Source organism: Coregonus clupeaformis, chromosome 36, assembly GCF_020615455.1.
Source record: "Coregonus clupeaformis isolate EN_2021a chromosome 36, ASM2061545v1, whole genome shotgun sequence".
In the NCBI taxonomy this organism is placed as follows: domain Eukaryota; kingdom Metazoa; phylum Chordata; class Actinopteri; order Salmoniformes; family Salmonidae; genus Coregonus; species Coregonus clupeaformis.
In genome coordinates this window covers 12,494,574-12,515,316 of record NC_059227.1, presented here as the reverse complement: position 1 = coordinate 12,515,316, position 20,743 = coordinate 12,494,574, and the positions used below count along the sequence as shown (strand labels likewise).

Below are 20,743 nucleotides of genomic sequence, written 5' to 3'. Positions count from 1 at the left end.
AACATATTATTGTGTTTTTAAGTGTTTTTTATGTATTTTTCATCTGCTTTTTGTTTCTGATCATTTACTGAGTCGTGATTTGACCCGTTTTTATTTAGAATTTATGTATCTGACGGTTTGAAGACTGTTGGCAGTTTGGCTTGGCTAGCTAAGTTAGCTAGCTAATGTTAGCTTTGAATGGGACTGTTGTCGTTTGAATGCCTCAACATCGCAAAAGCAAGTGACTCGGGATAGGAGAGGACTACATTACTGGAAATGACTTGCAGTAGTGAAGATTGTCAACTACTCTGTTACCAAATGTGAGGTGAGCCTGTGCGCCAGAGGCGATGTGCGCTGATGAGGCTACGGACCTGTCTGTCTCGGACTCCCTGGCTGTGACTGAGATGCTCCCTCCTCCTCCTGACCATCAATGTTTTCTCTACTCCGCTCACCATCCGAAGTGCTTGAACTGAACAACTCTCCATGACCCATCAGATTTACGAATTTTCTAGATTAGCACACACATTTATTGACATTTACTTTGTTTTTTCTTGAATTTCTTGATGTATACTCAATTCAGCTTTTAGCTGCCATGTATACTGAAATAGAACTCAACTCAATAAACTGAAAAGGAGAAGCTATATACACTGAGTGTCCAAATATTAGGAACACCTTCCTAATATTGAGTTGAACCCTCTTTTGCCCTCAGAACAGCCTCAATTCGTCGGGGCATGGACTCTACAAGGTGTCTAAAGTGTTCCACAGGGATGCTGGCCCATGTTGACTCCAATGCTTTCCACAATTGTGTCATGTTGGCTGGATGTCCTTTGGGTGGTCGACCATTCTCGATACACATAGGAAACTGTTGAGCGTGAAAAACCCAGCAGCGTTGCAGTTCTTGACACACTCAAACCGGTGCGCCTGGCACCTACTACCATACCCCGCTCAAAGGCACTTAAATATTTTGTCTTGCCCATTCACCCTCTGAATGGCACACATGCACAATCCATGTCTCAATTGTCTTAGGACTTTAAAATCATTCTTTAACCTGTCTCCTCCCCTTCATCTACACTGATTGAAGTGGATTTAACAAGTGACATCAATAAGGGATCATAGCGTTCAGTCTATTTCATGGAAAGAGCAGGTGTTCCTAATGTTTTGTACACTCAGTAGACTTCAATTTGAATAAATCCCAACCCGAGTGACAGTGACACTCACCTTGATGGTGTCAACCAGGTCCTGTGTGGCGTGGCATGGTGTCGACAGGGAGCTGAGCAGTGCCCCCCACTGGTCCTGGTGGTGTTGCAGGTGGACGGAGCACTGGTCGGACAAACGGCTGTATTCCCCCCAGAATGACAGCAGATCCCCAGTTCTCAGCAGCTCCTCATCCACTTCCTGCAATACTGCCTTCCACCTGACAGGGGGTGAGAGTATTTTAAACATAATAAAGGGGCAATCTGGGATTCAAACAACAACAAAGTGGGCTGCCTGCCATTTTTTTTTTTTTATAAACTGAGGCATCTTGTTTTAAAGTTATTCACTAGCCATATACAAAGCAATATGACGTGCTGATGGCAAAATAGAGGAGCGAAATGAACAACTGTGTTTTCTTATTGCTTTAGTGATTGACAGTAGATGGCGCAAAATGAGTCTTCAATGATGAAGTGACACTTTCAGGTTAGGTAGACCCAGCCATAGAGATCCTATTAAATTACTAGAGGGGCTATGTCATAAACCCTCGAAGTTCCAGAATGGGGTGAAAATGGCAGCCATATTAGTCAGGGAGAAATCCAAGCCAGTCTAATTACAATTAATGTCAGTAGAGGCATAATCCTGATTTTACTTATGCAGGAAAATAAAACAAAGGCATGTGATATATCAGAAATTGTGTAATAGAATTATTGTCAACCTAAAATCTTGTCATATAATCATAAATACAATAACCTCTAAAATATATGCAAACAGACCATAAATGTCGATATATATAGACACTACCGTTCAAAAGTTTGGGGTCACTTAGAAATGTCCTTGTTTTCAAAAGAAAAGCAGTTTTTTTGTCCATTAAAATAACATCAAATTGATCAGAAATACAGTGTAGACATTGTTAATGTTGTAAATGGCTATTGTAGCTGGAAACGGCAGATTTTTTATGGAATATCTGATTTCAGTCAGTGTATGGCTGTGGATTGACTATTTGAACAGAATGTTGGCATATTGGCAGTTAATTGGAAAAAATATGGAATCATTCCTCTAAAACTGGCTGGCTAGCTGGCAAACAAACATACAGTACAGATCAATTCTTCAAAATTCATTATTTTACACAATATCTTATCACAGCACTGGCAAACCATGGTTGACCAACTCCCTGACCAAAATGGCTGACCTTTATCCCATCGTAAGAAGGTTCATGTCAATTCTAGTATTCTAATTCCTAATTCTATGGACTCAGCATTATGACATCATCAACACAGCAGGCCAACTTCCTGCTTATTAACAACAGCAGCATTTAAATCTATGAAGACAAAGCTGTCATCAAGGCAAAGGGTGGCTACATTGAAGAATCAAAAATCAAAAATATATTTTGATTTGTTTAACACTTTTTTGGTTACTACATGATTCCATATGTGTTATTTCATAGTTTTGATGTCTTCACTATTTTTCTACAATGTAGAAAATAGTAAAAATAAAGAAAAACCCTTGAATGAGTAGGTGTGTCCAAACTTTTGACTGGTACTGTATATATATTGTAAGATATATTTTCTTCCATTTCGTGCTTACTAAACATGACCCTGCTGTTTGATTATGTCACATTGCCGAGTCCACCTTAAAGGGGCAATTTGCATTTGCTACATCCATTTTTGGATGTATAAATTAATCATATGTACCTATTGATTATTGAAGAGTTTAACTTGTAAATGCCTCATGAGCTTAGATCAACTGTTGTACCCAATCAGAACCCAACATATAAGTTTGTTTTATTTCAATGTTTGTAAACAAAGTAAATGTAAACAAACTCTTTATAGCTTCAAAACATGGTTAAAACTATACTTTTAATATTATGGATGGTCAGTCCTTGCATCCATAGCTCTGTCTATGAATTTGAGAGTGGTTACATTTCTCCAGCCTTATCCCTCAGATTTTTACTGGAACAGGAGCAGGAAGGACGCATTGTTATTGTTTCAACTGCTGATTGCCCCTTTAAAGGTCCAGTTAGCGGTGGTACTGACTGTGTTCTCTCCTCCTCAAGTCTCTCAGTAAGGAGTTGGGCCGCTCCAGGACTGACTGCGTCCCTCAGGTCTGCGTACGACTGGTCCAGAGCAGCCCACATCTCCGCCCCCATCCCAGCCTCCACCTGGAGGCACTATGGACAGAGAAATGCCATAGTGTAAACAAACACTCCCTTTCCAACTCACCAAACCAAACAGCATTTCATGACAAAATCTCCTACAGCCTTGATGCACGCTGTGTATGGGAGATATAGGTTTGGTAGCTTTGCATGTTAGGAAGATATAGGCTATCCTATACATCTGGCACACAATATGTGTCTACGTCACATGTTCTATACCCACAATGTCGGGTTGTCTACAGTAGTTCAAGGTTAGCGTGATGGTATCTCTTTCAATCATCTTTTAATTCATATTTATCTACCATTACGGTGGATTGTAAAATATTGGCCCCTGTATCAGTGGTTAATGGTTGAGACAGAGAGGTTTCAAAACAGAGAGTCGGAACTGACGAGCACTTCTTGTACTGGTCATTAAGCAGACATGGGCAGGATTTTAGCTAGCTGGTTGCCAATGGGGAAAGTGACAAACTTGTCCCTTGCTGGTAGGTTTTCTCTGAATCTCAATACATTAGCTAGCCTTAAGTAGCTGAATATGTCTTCAACACATTTCCATATTTGTCAAAAACAACTTAATTTCAAAGGAGTGCTGTACTGGACTGTATGCACTAAATGTGGATCACGTAGCTAGCTTGGTGGAACTGCCCCTTGATGTGTCTCTTCTTATATGGTTGACTACTCCATCACACTCACCTGTAGCTGCTCCACATGCCTTTTGACCTGGTGGGAGGAGAGGAGGGGGCCACTGCTGTGTTCCAGACCACAGCGCAGCCTAGTGGTGTAGAGTGAAACATCACCCAGCTCCTTCTCAAACTGGCCCCACTGAACACGCACCCGCTGGAGAGCAGGCCTTAGGCTCCCAACCTGTAGGGGACACAAAATACCAATAGCACCCTTTTCACACTATCATGTTGACCTGAAACAAGCTGTGTTGGCATGGATATTTCATTTTCACAATGTATTTTTCTGCATGGTTCCAACAACTATAGTGGATGCGTAGCAAGGCCAGCTCAGTACAGCTTGGTTTTGTTTAACTCAGTTTAGCTCAGTAGTGTGTAAAGCGCTTATATGTCATATTGTATGACACATAACATGCCAGAGCAGTGGAAACATGGCAGCAATGGGGTCCTGCAGGACCCAAGTGTTTGCAGACTTCTCTTTCAGCCCAGCATGAAAATACATTTTCAAATTAAATTATTTTTGATGGGTTTTCCTTGTTTTTTAATATGAGCACAGATAACAAATAAAACCATAAGTAAAGATAAAATTATGCATGAAGTAAACAGCAATATTGGGTCAATTTCCACAACAACTAAGAGCATTGAAGTGCGAGGCTAAACTTCTCCTCTGTTTTGACCTCGTAGCTATCACTTTGTGGCAGCGTGAAGCGCACCCGTGCACATGCGCAGATACTCTGCATGACTGTGTGAGAGCAAAGTCTTGCATCATGCTCATCTGAATACAGCGCCTATAATAAGTATTTACCCCCCTTGGATTTCTTCACATTTTATTGTGTTACAAAGTGGGGATTAAAATGGATTTAGAAGAAAAAGCATATATATATATATGTTCATCTTTTAATGAAGAATTTAACTAAAATATCTTGATCAGATAAGTATCCCCCCCGAGTTAATACATGTTAGAAACACATTTGGCAGCAATTACAGCTGTGAAGCTTGTTGGGTAAGGAGCTTTGCACACCTGGGTTGTGCAATATTTGCCCATTATTCTTTTCAAAATCCTTCAAGCTCTGTCAATTTAGTTGTTGATCATTGCCAGACAGCCATTTTCAAGTCTCGCCATAGATTGTCAAGACGATTTAAGTCAAAACTGTAACATGGCCACTCAAGAACATTTACTGTTTTCTTGGTAAGAAGCTACAGTGTAGATTTGGTGTAGATGATGCAGCCACCACCATGCTTGAAAATATGGAGAGCGGTACTCAATGATGTGTTGTGTTGGATTTGCCCCAAACATAACGCTTTGTATTCAGGACAAAAAGTGTATTCCTTTGCCACATTTTTGCAGTATTACTTTAGTGCCTTGTTGCAAACAGGATGCATGTTTTGAATATTTATATTATGTATAGGCTTCCTTCTTTTCACTCTGTCATTTGGGCTAGTATTGTGGAGTAACTATAATGTTGTTGATCCATCCTCAGTTTTCTCCTATCACAGCCATTAAACTCGGTAACAGTTTTAAAATCACCATTGGCCTCATGGTGAAATCCCTGAGCGGTTACTTCCTCTCCGGCAACTCAGCTAGGAAGATGCATGTATATTTGTAGTGATTAATATTAGCCTAATTAATAACTTCACCATGCTCAAATGGATATTCAGTGTCTGCGTTTTTGATCTATCAATCAGTGCCCTTCTTTGCGAAGCATTGGAAAAGCTCCCTGGTCTTTGTAGTTGAATCTGTGCTTGAAATATACTATTTGACTGAAGGACCTTACAGATAATTGGGTGTGGGGGGTACAGAGAAGGGGTAGTCATTCAAAAACCATGTCTACCCCTATTATTGTACACAGAGTGCAATACTCCTGAACTTATTTAGGCTTGCCATATCAAAGGGGGTTAATACTTACAGTACCAGTCAAAAGTTTGGACACACCTACTCATTCAAGGGTTAATAATAGAATAGAATAATAGTGAAGACATCAAAACTATGAAATAACACATATGGAATCATGTAGTAACCAAAAAAGTGTTAAACAAAATATTCTTCAAATAGCCACCCTTTGCCTTGATGACAGCTTTGCATACTCTTGGCATTCTGTCAACCAGCTTCATGAGGTAGTCAACTGGAATGCATTTCAATTAACAGATGTGCCTTCTTACAAGTTAATTTGTGGAATTTCTTTCCTCCTTAATGCATTTGAGCCAATCAGTTGTGTTGTGATAAGGTAGGAGGGGTATACAGAAGATAGCCCTATTTGGTAAAAGATCAAGTCCATATTAACAGCTCAAATAAGCAAAGAGAAATGACAGTCCATCATTACTTTAAGACATGAAGGTCAGTCAATACGGAACATTTCAAGAACTTTTAAAGTTGCTTTAAGTGCAGTCGCAAAAACCATCAAGCACTATGATGAAACTGGCTCTCATGAGGACCACCACAGGAATGGAAGACCCAGAGTTACCTCTGCTGCAGAGGATAAGTTCGTTAGAGTTACCAGCCTCAGAAATTGCAGCCCAAATAAATGCTTCACAGAGTTCAAGTAACAGACACATCTCAACATCAAATGTTCAGAGGGGACTGTGTGAATCAGGCCTTCATGGTCGAATTGCTGCAAAGAAACCACTACTAAAGGACACCAATAAGGAGAATAGACCTGCTAGGGCCAAGAAACACAAGCAATGGCCATTAGACCGGTGGAAATTTGTCCTTTGGTCTGGAGTCCAAATTGGAGATTTTTGGTTCCAACCGCTGTGTCTTTGTGAGACGCGGTGTGGGTGAACGGATGATCTCCGCATGTGTAGCTCCCACCGTAAAGCATGGAGGAGGAGGTGTTATGGTGTGGGGGTGCTTTGCTGGTGACACTGTCTGTGATTTATTTAGAATTCAAGGCACACTTAACCAGCATGGCTACCACAGCATTCTGCAGTGATACGCCATCCCATCTGGTTTGGGCTTAGTGGGACTATAGTTTGTTTTTCAACAGGACAATGACCCAACACACCTCCAGGCTGTGTAATGGCTATTTTACCAAGAAGGAGAGTGATGGAGTGCTGCATCAGATGACCTGGCCTACACAATCCCCCGACCTGAACCCAATTGAGATGGTTTGGGATAAGTTGGACGGCAGAGTGAAGGAAAAGCAGCCAACAAGTGCTCATCAAATGGGGGAACTCATTCAAGACTGTTGGAAAAGCATTCCAGGTGAAGCTGGTTGAGGAAATGCCAAGAGTATTCAAAGCTGGCATCAAGGCAAAGGGTGGCTATTTGAAGAATCTCAAATATAAAATATATTTTGATTTGTTTAACACTTTTTTGGTTACTACATGATTCCATATGTGTTACTTCATAGTTTTGATGTCTTCACTATTATTCTACAATGTAAAAAATTATAAAAATAAAGAAACACCCTTGAATGAGTAAGTGCGTCCAAACTTTTGACTGGTACTGTATATAACCAAGAAATGTCAGTTATACATTTTTTATTAATTTGTTAACATTTATATAATTTTCTTTTTACTTTGACATTATGGAGTATTTTCTGTAGATCAGTGAAAAAAAAAATCACAATTAAATCCATTTCAACCCCACTTTGTAACACCTGTGAAAAAATCCAAGGGCACTGAATAGTTATGGTAGGCACTGTATCTGCGGTGCTGCTTGTGGCAATGTCATATCGCAGAGTCTGAGTTTAATAAATTAAACCATAGTTAACAAACAAAACCATAGTTAACTAACAAAAACCATAGTTAACTAGTTAACTTGTGGCCTGTGTCAATGTGTGTGTTAGTCACCTGTTGGTTGAGGTTTGTGCAGACCTGGTTGACTGTGTCTGCAGACCAGGTGTCCTGGACCAGATCCTCTACCTCCACAAACACGTCTTTCAGTTTCTCCTCCACAGCCTGAACAGATAGAGAGGAAGTCACCTTTTGTCAACTGTTCTATAAAGAAATGCACACAACTCAGGCATGCGCACACACATGCGTGAGCACGCAAACAAGCACACACACACAAACACACACTATTCACTCAATGAAGTCCCCATCTACATACAGTGCATAGAGTATAGTATCCATGTCTCAAGTTCTGGCTTGTTAAACGCTCCATACCTCCCACTCAAGCAGGGCCTTGTCCACCTGCGTCTGACTGACAGGTCTCTGCCACTCCCTCAGCTTCTTTCTTTCCCCCTCGGCCCAGCTGAGCACCCGCCGCAGTCGCTTCTCTCTGTCTGCGCAGGTGTGGAACAGCTCCTCAGCATGGCGCACCTGCAAACCATAGGTATCATACAGACACGAGGGTTGGGGTCAATTCCATTTCAATTCGGTAAATTCACGATGGAAAATTAGAATTGGAAATGTCAGTTCACTTCCTGAATCGACTGAATTGAAATGGAATTGACCCCAGCCCTTTATTTCTCTCGATGACCCAGACCCATGCCACTCTAAGAAAAGCAAACTGCTTCAATTGACAAATGTTGATAAAGTACTACGTTAGCTATGAAGATTTTGTGAAACTCCTGGTCATCATTTTTTAAATATTATTATACTTTGCAGTTGACAGCTTTCCACCTTTATTTAGTAGAGTCCTGATTCCTTGTTTAGATGATAAAAAGCCTTAATTTGATTGGCTATCACAATAGTGAGCCTGGTTTTATTTGGTTCGCTGTCGTACTCACCTGACTGCCCAGCTTCCCTTCTAGGAGGAGCCAGCTCAAGTTGAGGGCTCCCATTCGCTCTGCAAAGAGTGTGCGCTCCTCAGAGCAGCGGGCAGAGTTGTCCGACGCTGCCACTGACTGCGGTCCGGACTGGCACAGGAAATCCAGGGTGAGTTGCCCGCTGGCACTGCCTGCCTGGCACCCCTAAGGAATGAAACGCCACAGCACACACTGGCATTAACACACAGGAATCCCTACTACTCTACTCTACTACCCCACATAAAAAATACTACAGTTTACTGTAGAATACTATAATACATTCTGTAGTTTCCCTCGATCATGTGTAGTGCTTACTATAGAATTTTGTAGTATACTGTAGAATACACTACACACTAGTATCTCTCGATCGTGTAGTACTTACTATCGAATTTTGTAGTACACTGTATAGTCGTGGTCAAAAGTTTTGAGAATGACACAAGTATTGGTCTTCACAAAGTTCGCTGCTTCAGTGTTATGAGATATTTTTGTCAGATGTTACTATGGTATACTGAAGTATAATTACAAGCATTCCATCAGTGTCAAAGGATTTTATTGATAATTACATTAAGTTTATGCAAAGAGTCAATATTTGCAGTGTTGACCCTTCTTTTTCAAGAACTCTGCAATCCGCCCTGGCATGCTGTCAATTAACTTCTGGGCCACATCCTGACTGATGGCAGCCCATTCTTGCATAATTAATGCTTGGAGTTTGTCAGAATTGTGGGTTTTGTTTGTCCACGCACCTCTTGAGGATCGACCACAAGTTCTCAATGGGATTAAGGTCTGGGGAGTTTCCTGGCCATGGACCCAAAATGTCGATGTTTTGTTCCCCGAGCCACTTAGTTATAACTTTTGCCTTATGGCAAGGTGCTCCATCATGCTGGAAAAGGCATTGGTCGTCACCAAACTGTTCTTGGATGGTTGGGAGAAGTTGGTCTCATGTGTTGGTACCATTCTTTATTCATGGCTGTGTTCTTAGGCAAAATTGTGAATGAGCCCACTCCCTTGGCTGAGAAGCAACCCCACACATGAATGGTCTCAGGATGCTTTACTGTTGGCATGACACAAGACTGATGGTAGCGCTCACCTTGTCTTCTCCGGACAAGGTGTTTTCCGGATGCCCCAAACAATCGGAAAGGGGATTCATCAGAGAAAATGACTTTACCCCAGTCCTCAGCAGTCCAATCCCTGTACCTTTTGCAGAATATCAGTCTGTCCCTGTTGTTTTTCCTGGAGAGAAGTGGCTTCTTTGCTGCCCTTCTTGACACCAGGCCATCCTCCAAAAGTCTTCGCCTCACTGTGCATGCAGATGCACTCACACCTGCCTGCTGCCATTCCTGAGCAAGCTCTGCACTGGTGGTGCCCTGATCCCGCAGCTGAATCAACTTTAGGAGACGGTCCTGGCGCTTGCTGGACTTTCTTGGGCGCCCTGACTTCTTCTTCACAACAATTGAACCTCTCTCCTTGAAGTTCTTGATGATCCGATAAATGTTTGATTTCGGTGCAATCTTACTAGCAGCAATATCCTTGCCTGTGAAGCCCTTTTTGTGCAAAGCAATGATGACGGCACGTGTTTCCTTGCAGGTAACCCTGGTTAACATAGGAAGAACAATGATTTCAAGCACCACCCTCCTTTTAAAGCTTCCAGTCTGTTATTCTAACTCAATCAGCATGACAGAGTGATCTCCAGGCTTGTCCTCGTCAACACTCTCACCTGTGTTAACGAAAGAATCACTGACATGATGGCAGCTGGTCCTTTTGTGGCAGGGCTGAAATGCAGTGGAAATGTTTTTTGGGGATTAAGTTCATTTTCATGGCAAAGAGGGACTTTGCAATTAATTGCAATTCATCTGATCACTCTTCATGACATTCTGGAGTATATGCAAATTGCCATCATCAAAACTGAGGCAGTGACTTTGTGAAAATTAGTATTTGTGTCATTCTCAAAATTTTTGACCACGACTGTAGAATACACTACACGCTGTAGTACCTTTCGGACATTACAGTTTTTCTCAATCGCGTACAAGCAATTTTTGGATCTGTGTTGAAACGTATCTATAGCAGAACAGCGATGATCAAATGCTCAAATACTGTACATTTACAGAACCTCTGATCATTTTCTTTATCTTACTACCTGACTTGAATATCTTGGACCACCTTTTGCAAAACATTAAAAACAAATGTCATCATTGAAAACAAAATACACTGTTAAGTGTTTTGTTCACAGAATATTAACAGATTATTTTCATTAGAAGATAAATGTGTGCAATTGTGTTCACTGTTTCTAAATCATCCAATCACTGACTCCTAAGTCATCATCTCCAACATTGTGACCTTCCATTATAGAGCGTTGCTTTGGTGTGAATTTAGGCCTATAAATTCATTTGTGTTCCTCCATTGTATTCACCTTTCCCTATTTCTATTGTGGATTGTGTTTCTGTGTGCCAATGGAAAGTCTACAAAACTATGAGCAAACCAACCTTTGTACTGAATACATGGAATTGGATGATACCGATGAAGGAATCCTAAACACAAGATGCTTATTTAAAAATATATATTTTTTTAAAATCAGGAATAATATTTGATTTGATGTGTTTAAATTGTTCAGTTAAATATGCAAGAAGAGTAATACCGCACCTTTGGATAGTTGTACTTCCAATTTTGATCGTCACGATTTAGTGCAGGGATCATCAACTAGATTCAGCCGCTGGCCAATTTTTTCTTGAGAGGATGGACAGGGGTCCAGAACATAATTACAAATAATTTGTAGACTGCAAATTGACCGCAAGAAGTATTATATTTGACTAAAACATAATCATTTCAAACCTTGCTTACATTTGTATATGATCACACTCTATTATGCGTGAGAATACTTTCCAAAATGAAAATCACTTGGAGCTGGTTTGCTTGTGTGTCTTTTATGTCCCCCCCAAAAAATATGATTGATTTATTTATTGCTCAGAAAACTTGGGTGGCCAAATACCATCCCCAGTGGGCCTCCAGGTGGGGAACCCTGATTTAGTGACTGCAAAGAAAATGTATCGATCTACTGGGATATTTTAAACACAGACAAACTTTCTGTTTGGTCTGCTTAGACTCAAGAGATAAGTATGGTTTCATTAATCTTTTTGCAGGCTGTGGTGTTCTTTTCATTTATGTATTTGCAATTTTGATGGTATCATATAGTTTTGATGAATGTATTAATGTTTTGAAAACACATTTACTGTTTTGCAAAAGGCCACAGAGTTCTGTGTCTTGTGTACTATAGTATGCAGGGACGGCTTGTTCAATAGGGCGATATGGGCGACGCACTGCCAAACGGGGAAGGAAGGGATTTTTTTTTCTAATCAATTATAAAAAAATAAAAAAAAAAATATATATTTTTTTTATAAATTTATAAAAATTATATCACGGCAACAGCAGTTATCAGTGTTCACGTCTGATCTGCCAGCCACTAAATGTCAAATCAGGCTAAAGTCGTGCTTCAAATGGCCCCGCCCGTTTTTGAGGCGATTTCAGTCAGGTTGAAAATCGCCCAGAAGTCTCTCATAGCCTGTCATGTAAAATCTATTTTTTTCACATTTCAAAGCTTTCAATACATTCTCTATGGGTGTCTGTGTGCATGCACTTACGCGCTTTCGCAACGTGACGTAACGTTGAACGTAACTAAGACAATGGCGGCTATCAGCGTCTATGTTGCGACCTGCAGTGTGGCGTTATTTTATGTTTTTAATTTGTAGACTTAGTTTACAAACATTCTGCAAACATTCTGCTTTGGACTGATCTTCGGTTTTGGACTGATCTTGTTGATCGTGTACATACCGCTACGAACGGACTAAATAATGAAAACGCTGCTGGCAGAGAGGTGGAGCCGGCCACCTTCACCCTGGTCAGAGCGGACCGCGATCCTGGTAAGAGAGCGACTGTACCCCGACATTGAACTGCTTTCTGTGTCATTGAACCTACTATTGTTGATAAAACAAGTTTACTGGAGAACGGAGAAAAAGTAGAGACTTTTGGACAAGGTGGATAATTGTATAATATAAGGCAGTTTATTCAGAGGTAAAGATATCTGCAATCGTGCTTCACGGACCCGTCATCAAACTCTTAGGGAGCTATAAATCAAGCCCCATTACTTACCATATCAGATAAGAGAAATTGCTGCAGCTACATATATTTTACATCCTGGCCCTACATAGTTCACTATTTGCATCACTTACCAAAATATTACATGTGGTCATATATGCTTGGAAAGTGGAGATGCCATAGAACGTCAAAAAGTAAACATTGCTGGAGACACATTGCGTTTGCTAGCGAAGAGATGTGTTGTGGCAAATGAACTTGGGCTGGGAATTGCCAGGAACCTCACGATAAGATATATGCATCAGCATTGCGAGTCTCATGATTCTATACGATTGCGATTCGATACTGTGATTTTATTGCGCACCATATGTCTGTTGCAGAGGGATCAGAAAGCCATGAGAACGGAAGCTTTGATCAGTCATGGAAATAAAAGTGCTGAAAACAAATTGGCTCCCAATGTGAAAAGATTGAGAACAAGCTATGAAGGAACAATAATGGTGTTTTGGTGCAGGTACAGCCAACTAGCGCTAAAATATTGCGATATTGTCAATACAGTATATCGTAAAGTATCACTATGTAACTCGATTTCTTTCACCCCAATCCCTCAAATTAACGGTAAATAACTGAATTGTTTGCCCCACATTTAGCTAAGATGATTAGATAGCTAGCTAAAATGTTTTATTTAGTTAGCAGTCGCATCTACAATAGTTTACTGTCAATAACATGTCTCCAAAATGACGTGGGTGTCTCCAATTGTGTTGACATTTTACAATTGCAATGCGCATCCATGAGTATCCACTTTCTGCAGCTCAGCTGGTAGAGCATGGTGCTTGTAACGCCAAGGTAGTGGGTTCGATCCCCGGGACCACCCATACACAAAAATGTATGACACGCATGACTGTAAGTCGCTTTGGATAAAAGCGTCTGCTAAATGGCATATTATTATTATTATTATTATCTGAAGAGAGCCCGAAACATTGTGTGCAGACATTTTATGCAATAAATGAAGTAGGTTCAATCTAGTAGTTCTGATCTTCTGATTGGTCCTGATGAGTTGGGCGAGTCCCCTCCAGGCTACTGTCACTGTTGCATTGGCTCTGAGTCGGGTTCTCTGTCTTCAAATGTTCAGCCTAAGAGAGGGGATTTTGTGTGTGTGTGTGTGTGTGTGTGTTTAACAGTGATGATGTGTGTGTGTGTGTGTGTTGTGTGTGTGTGTGTCCTCAGAGCAAGAACTCGTGAGTTGGAAGAACTGAGAGGCCTATGGCGTGGGTGTTGTCCTTGGCCACCTGCTGACAAGGCTGACAAGATAGGACCCTTTTGTCCATTGTTATTGGATAGGAACATAACTTATAACCAGCTCCTGACCTAAATAGATCTTAGCACAACATTTTACTCAACATATCATATTCCATATTCACTATAACAAATATATTTACTACGACATTAGCAAGAACCGCTACATCCTCAGCCGGCTAATCCAGTGTGTGAAGTTTCGTGGAGTGTTTGAGTTAGCTTTGCAGGCAAAGATGAAACTGAGGGCTCCACCAACCCTGGTAAGCCAACACTTTTGAGATCAGTCAATAAATGCTTCTGGTATTGACTTATATGCCCTGTCTTCATGTTGTTGCTGGACATATCTTTTTTAAATGTGTGTAGGTCACCTAAATCATCAGAAAAATTGCCCCTCCTGAGAATTTTTTCAGGAGCCGCCACTGATAGTATGTACTATAGTTTACCATAGTATACTTTGGTATGTACTATGGTAGGCATACAAATAAATGTATGTGTACTATGATAACTTTGTAAATAATGGCATTTATTTATCCATATTACAATTAATTAAATGTGGGACTAGTCCTGTGTTTCTCAATACATAGCTGTGTATGTATGTATGTGTGTGTGTGTGTGTGTGTGTGTGTGTGTGTGTATGTGTGTGTGTGTGTGTGTGTGTGTGTGTGTGTGTGTGTGTGTGTGTGTGTGTGTGCCTGCGTGCGTGTTAATGTACCTGGTAGTATTGGAGTATGTGTCTGAGCTGATCCGCGTCATGGCAGGCCTTGCTGGTGGCCTGTCCCTGCTCCTCCAGCCTGGCTTCTGTCTCCTTCACCCACGCCTCCAGGCCTGACAATACCTGGCATGGTGGCCACCTCTCCAACAGGAGCTGAGGAACACAGAAGGAAAGGGACATCAAAACGCCAGCAGGATATAAAGCAATGAAGGGACTCTATAGTGTATGTGTGTATATAAATGGCATATACTGTATATACAGTACAGTGCCTTCAGAAAGTATTTACACCCCTTTACTTTTTCCACATTTTGTTGTGTCACAGCCTGAATTCAAAATGGATTAAATTGAGATGTTGTGTCACTGGCCTACACACAAAACACAATACTGTAGCTCAGTTGGTAGAGCATGGTGCTTGCAACGCCGGGGTTGTGGGATCGTTTCCCACGGGGGCCAGTATGAAAAAATGTATGCACTCACTAACTGTAAGTCGCTCTGGATAAGAGCGTCTGCTAAATGACTAAAATGTAAAATGTTAAGTGGAATTATGTTTTTAGAAATGTTCACAAATTAATAAAAAATCTAAAAATGAAAAGCTGAAATGTCTTGTGTCAATAAGTATTCAACCCCTTTGTTATGGCAAGCCTAAATAAGTTCAGGAGTAAAAATGTACTTAACAAGTCATAAAATAAGTTGCATGGACTCAATAGTGTTTAATATGATTTTTGAATGACTACCTCATCTCTGTACCCCACACATACAATTATCTGTAAGGTCCCTCAGTCGAGCAGTGAATTTCAAACACAGATTCACCACAAAGACCAGGGAGGTTTTCCAATCCCTCACAAAAAAAGCAGACATTGAATATCCGTTTGAGCATGGTGAAGTTATTAATTACACTTTGGATGGTGTATTAATACACCCAGTCACTACAAAGATACAGGCGTCCTTCTGAACTCAGTTGCCGGACAGGAAGGAAACCGCTCACCATGAGGCCAATTTCACCATGAGGCCAATTGTGACTTTAAAACAGTTACAGAGTTTAATGGCTGTGATAGGAGAAAACAGAGGACGGATCAACAACATTGTAGTTACTCCACAATACTAACCTAAATGACAGAGTGAAAAGAAAGAAGCCTGTACAGAATAAAACTATTCCAAAACATGCATCCTGTTTGCAATAAGGCACTAAAATAAAACTGCAAAAAATGTGGCAAAGAAATTAACTTTATGTCCTGAATACAGTGTTATGTTTGGGGCAAATCCAACACAACACATTAAGCATGGTGGTGGCTGCATCATGTCATGGGTATGCTTGTCATCGACAAGGACTAGGGAGTTTTTGCGGGATAAAATAGAGCTAAGCACAGGCAAAATCCTAGAGGAAAACCTGGTTCAGTCTGCTTTCCAACAGACACTGGGAGACAAATTCACCTTTCAGCAGGACAATAACCTAAAACACAAGGCCAAATATACACTGGAGTTGCTTACGAAGACGACATTGAATGTTCCTGAGTAGCCTAGTTACAGTTTTGACTTAAATGAGCTTGAAAATCTTTGGCAAGACTTAAAAATGGCCAACAACAAACTTGACAGAGCTTGAAGAATTGTAAAAATTATTCGGTGCAATACTGTACAATCTAGGTGTGACTAGGTGAAAAATCTGTCTATGTGCCCTTAAGCAAGGCACTTAACCCTAATTGCTCATGTAAGTCGCTCTGGATAAGAGCGTCTGCTAAATGACTAAAATGTAAATGTAAATGTGTGCAAAGCTCTTAGAGACTTGCCCAGAAAGACTCACAGCTGCCAAAGGTGATTCTAACATGTATTGACTCAGGGGTGTGAATACTTATGTACATTATTATTTCCGTATTTCCTTTTCTCTTTGTCATTATGGGGTATGTGGATGGGTGAGAAAAAAATCAATTTGATCAATTTTGATTTCTGGCTGTAACACAACAAAATGTGGACTAAGTCAAGGGGTATGAATACTTTCTGAATGCACCGTATAGTCAACAATATAATGTAGAGCATGGCTTTAGAAAGGCATACCAGTGTAAATATACAATGTTTGTATGCTGTTTTAGAATATCCAAAAGCTGTGAATTCGACCACAGCCAAAATAAGTGGAAAACCATGAATGAATTATCCTTATCTGCTCTTATCGAGGAGTTTCCCAGTAGCTGACTTATGTCCTTGATTTGACTAAACACAAGGGGGAAAAATTAGAGTTAGAAAGAAAGAAAGAAAGAAAGAAAGAGAGTCGTTGTATGCGGCGCTGTGAACTGGCCTTCACCGAGACCACAGCTGCAAGGGGGAGGATAGGGGGCAATGCCCAGGTGTGTGTGTGTGTGTGTGTGTGTGTGTGCGTGTGACTGTGTGTCTGTGTATGCCTCTATGCATGTTCTGTGCGTGTGTGAGTATAGGTAATGGGTTTTGATGATCCGGTGATGCATACACTGTGGGAGCCAGTGCAAATATTTTACACAATCCCGTTGTCTGAAGATAAGCTTAGTCTTTCATCCCCTCCTCTCTCATATCTTCATCAAGTTGGTGAACCCACAACCGGTCATACTGTACATGAAAGAGTTCTCAGGGTGCATCGCAAATAACACCCTATTCCTTATGTAGTGCACTACCAGCTCAAAAGTAGTGCACTAAATAGGGAATAAGGTGCCATTTTGGACGCACCCTCACTGTTCAGTTTGGCACAATGTTCGGCTGTTTGTTGAAAGTTCTGAGAACCTGCTCGGATTCACTGGTGATAAACGAGAGGCCAAATGAAAAACTAGTCTTCGCCTCTTCTCTTTGGTCATCCCATCTGTGTGTGTTATTAGGAGATTATTTGAAAGATAATGGGTGCGTCTCGATAGCCCAGAGAGGCTTGCTCTCCATTCCTTTCCCTTTCCTTTTCCCCAAGGGGTATGTGGGAAGATGATAAAACATTTTAGGAAAAAAATATAGGGACAAATATTACCCCCCAAAATATGTTCAAGTTATTTCAATCTTGGACCTCCCGAGTGGCGCAGCGGTCTAAGGCACTGCATCGCAGTGTTGAGGCGTCACAGCCGGCCATGACCGGGAGTCCCATAGGGCGGCGTGCAATTGGCCCAGCGTCGTCCGGGTTAGGGGAGGGTTTGGCCGGGGGGCTTTCCTTGGCTCATCGTGTTCTAGTGACTCCTTATGGCGGGCCAGGCACCTGCAAGCTGACTTCAGTTATCAATTGAACAGTGTTTCCTCTGAAACATTGGTGCGGCTGGCTTCCAGGTTAAGCGAGCGGGTGTTAAGAAGCCCTTCACCACTACAGAGCCCATTGGGGAGTTGCAGCGATGAGACAAGATTGAATTGCAATTTGATATCACGAAAAAATATACAAAGAAAACGTTTTTTTTTTTCAATCTTAATAGGCAGGAAAACATTTACTGAGGCCACTGGTGTGAAATCTCTAGTTATTTTATATTTATAGGCCTACTTTTTTACTTTAGTTTCAGTGCGTGTGCATTGCTCTGTCTACCTGTCCTCTGCCCACCCAACACGCTAGAGTGCCTGCTGGTGTTATCCTCACTGAAACTATGATTGATAAAACAGCAGCTGATGCACTGAAGACTGTATCATTGTCAAATAACATAGTGTGCCGTAGGATCAATGACATGGGCGTTAACATTGTTAATCGAGTGGTGAAAATATTTTAATCATTCTGGTCCATTTTCTCTGCAGCTGGACGAATCAACTGATGTCAGTAGGGAAGCCCAGTTGATTGCGTTTGTGCAATACAGAGACATTTCGGAAATTAATGAGCACATTCTGTTCTGCAAGAAGCTAACGGGGAGAACTACAGGTCAGGATGTGTTTCACGTTATTGACAATTTTTTCTCAGAGCACAATCTGGATTGGAAATCCTGTGTTCATGTGCGCACGGATCGTGCTGCATCAATGCCTGGGAGAGTGAAAGAATGAATTGCCCAGATAAAGAAGGTAAATCCCATTGTATCATTCACAGAGAGGCATTGGCCAGCAACAAAATGAGTCCTGAGTTACATTATGTTTTGAATGACGCAGTGAAAGTGATTAACTTTATCCATCCAGTCCAGACCTCTGAATCACCGACTGTTTGAAAGGCTCTGTGATGACAGTGGGACTGAGTACCAGCCTCTACTGCTTAACATGACGTCCGTTGGCTATCTAGAGTGAAAACGCTACAGAGGCTTTTTGAGCAGCGAGCTCAAAATAATTTTCTGTCTAAGCACTCACACACCTCCTAGTGGCTGTGTTGGAGGACACAGACTGGGGAGTCCGCCGTGCCTATCTTGCTGATGTGTTCAGCAAACTGAACAACCTGAATCTAACTCTGCAAGTTAAAGACACACACATTCTAAACATGTATGACAAAGTGTGTGGATTCATGAAGATGATCAAACTCTGGGAGAGGATATGTGAAGATGGGGATATAAGTTGTTTACAGCAGCTTGACACCTACAGTAGGCGACCTTTCTACAGATGATGTTGACACTCCTATTGTGCAAATAGTAAGCTCACATTTATCCAAACTCAACAGTGAGTTCAACTCCTACTTCCCTGACATTGAAAACAAGTCTGCCAAACTTGACTGGGTGCGTAAACTTAATTTCTGTCAAATGTACACCTAATTTAGGAATTATGCCGGTCGCACGCGCATGAGGGGGTACTTCAGGCAGGTCAAAGTGTTTTAGAGGTACAGTAACCAAAAAAGGTTGGGAACCACTGACGTAGAGGACACGAGGACAGGACACTTGGTTATACTGGGTGTGCAGGCTTTTGCTGCTGCCTGGTTCTACTACACTACAACCTGGTTCTACTACACTACAGCCTGGTTCTACTACAATACAGCCTGGTTCTACTACACTACAGCCTGGTTCTACTACAATACAACCTGGTTCTACTACACTACAGCCTGGTTCTACTACAATACAGCCTGGTTCTACTACAATACAGCCTGGTTCTACTACAATACAGCCTGGTTCTACTACAATACAGCCTGGTTCTACTACACTACAGCCTGGTTCTACTACACTACAGCCTGGTTCTACTACACTACAGCCTGGTTCTACTACAATACAGCCTGGTTCTACTACACTACAGCCTGGTTCTACTACACTACAACCTCGTTCTACTACACTACAGCCTGGTTCTACTACACTACAACCTGGTTCTACTACACTACAGCCTGGTTCTACTACAATACAGCCTGGTTCTACTACACTACAGCCTGGTTCTACTACACTACAACCTGGTTCTACTACACTACAACCTGGTTCTACTACAGCCTGGTTCTACTACACTACAGCCTGGTTCTACTACACTACAGCCTGGTTCTACTACAGCCTAGTTCCACTACACTACAGCCTGGTTCTACTACACTACAACCTGGTTCTACTACAATACAGCCTGGTTCTACTACACTACAACCTGGTTCTACTACAGCCTGGTTCTACTACACTACAACCTGGTTCTACTACAGCCTGGTTCTACTACACTACAACCTGGTTCTACTACACTACAGCCTGGTTCTACTACACTACAGCCTGGTTCTACTACACTACAGCCTGGTTCTACTACACTACAACCTGGTTCTACTACTGCCTGGTTCTACTACACTACAGCCTGGTTCTACTACAAGACACCTGATTATTCTACTCAGCAGCTCATCAAGAGCACAACCAATCAAATCCCCACCTGGTGCAGTCTCTCCTGGGCTATGGGAAGTGCAGACGTGACTTCGGTCCAGGTTTGCTCCAGCTGTGCTAGCTGTCTGCGCAGGCACGGTGCATCAGCCTCCTTCAGCTGCAGTAGTAATGTGCCCGCCCTGAGCGCAGAGGCCTTTTCAGCTGACTTGGTTTCCAGCTCCACTGAAAACTCCTGTCAAAAAACTAAACGTCAAATCAAAGAGCTCCCATTCCCGAAATTTCACACAAAATTCACACATTCA

General features: G+C 41.5%; 1 protein-coding gene across 2 annotated transcripts in view; it reads right to left on the bottom strand.

Annotated features, from left to right (window-relative positions):
* LOC121552132 (nesprin-2-like) overlaps positions 1–20,743 on the bottom strand; it is a 236,291-nt gene that overhangs the window by 68,436 nt on the left and 147,112 nt on the right. For both annotated transcript variants that reach the window (XM_045211261.1, XM_045211262.1), the window contains 8 exons: positions 20,491–20,673; positions 14,782–14,934; positions 8,676–8,858; positions 8,110–8,265; positions 7,795–7,902; positions 4,016–4,186; positions 3,207–3,340; positions 1,198–1,393 (listed from right to left, as the gene is read on the bottom strand). In XM_045211261.1, the coding sequence (XP_045067196.1) occupies positions 1,198–1,393; positions 3,207–3,340; positions 4,016–4,186; positions 7,795–7,902; positions 8,110–8,265; positions 8,676–8,858; positions 14,782–14,934; positions 20,491–20,673 (1,284 nt within the window). The remainder of the gene's footprint in view (positions 1–1,197; positions 1,394–3,206; positions 3,341–4,015; positions 4,187–7,794; positions 7,903–8,109; positions 8,266–8,675; positions 8,859–14,781; positions 14,935–20,490; positions 20,674–20,743) is intronic.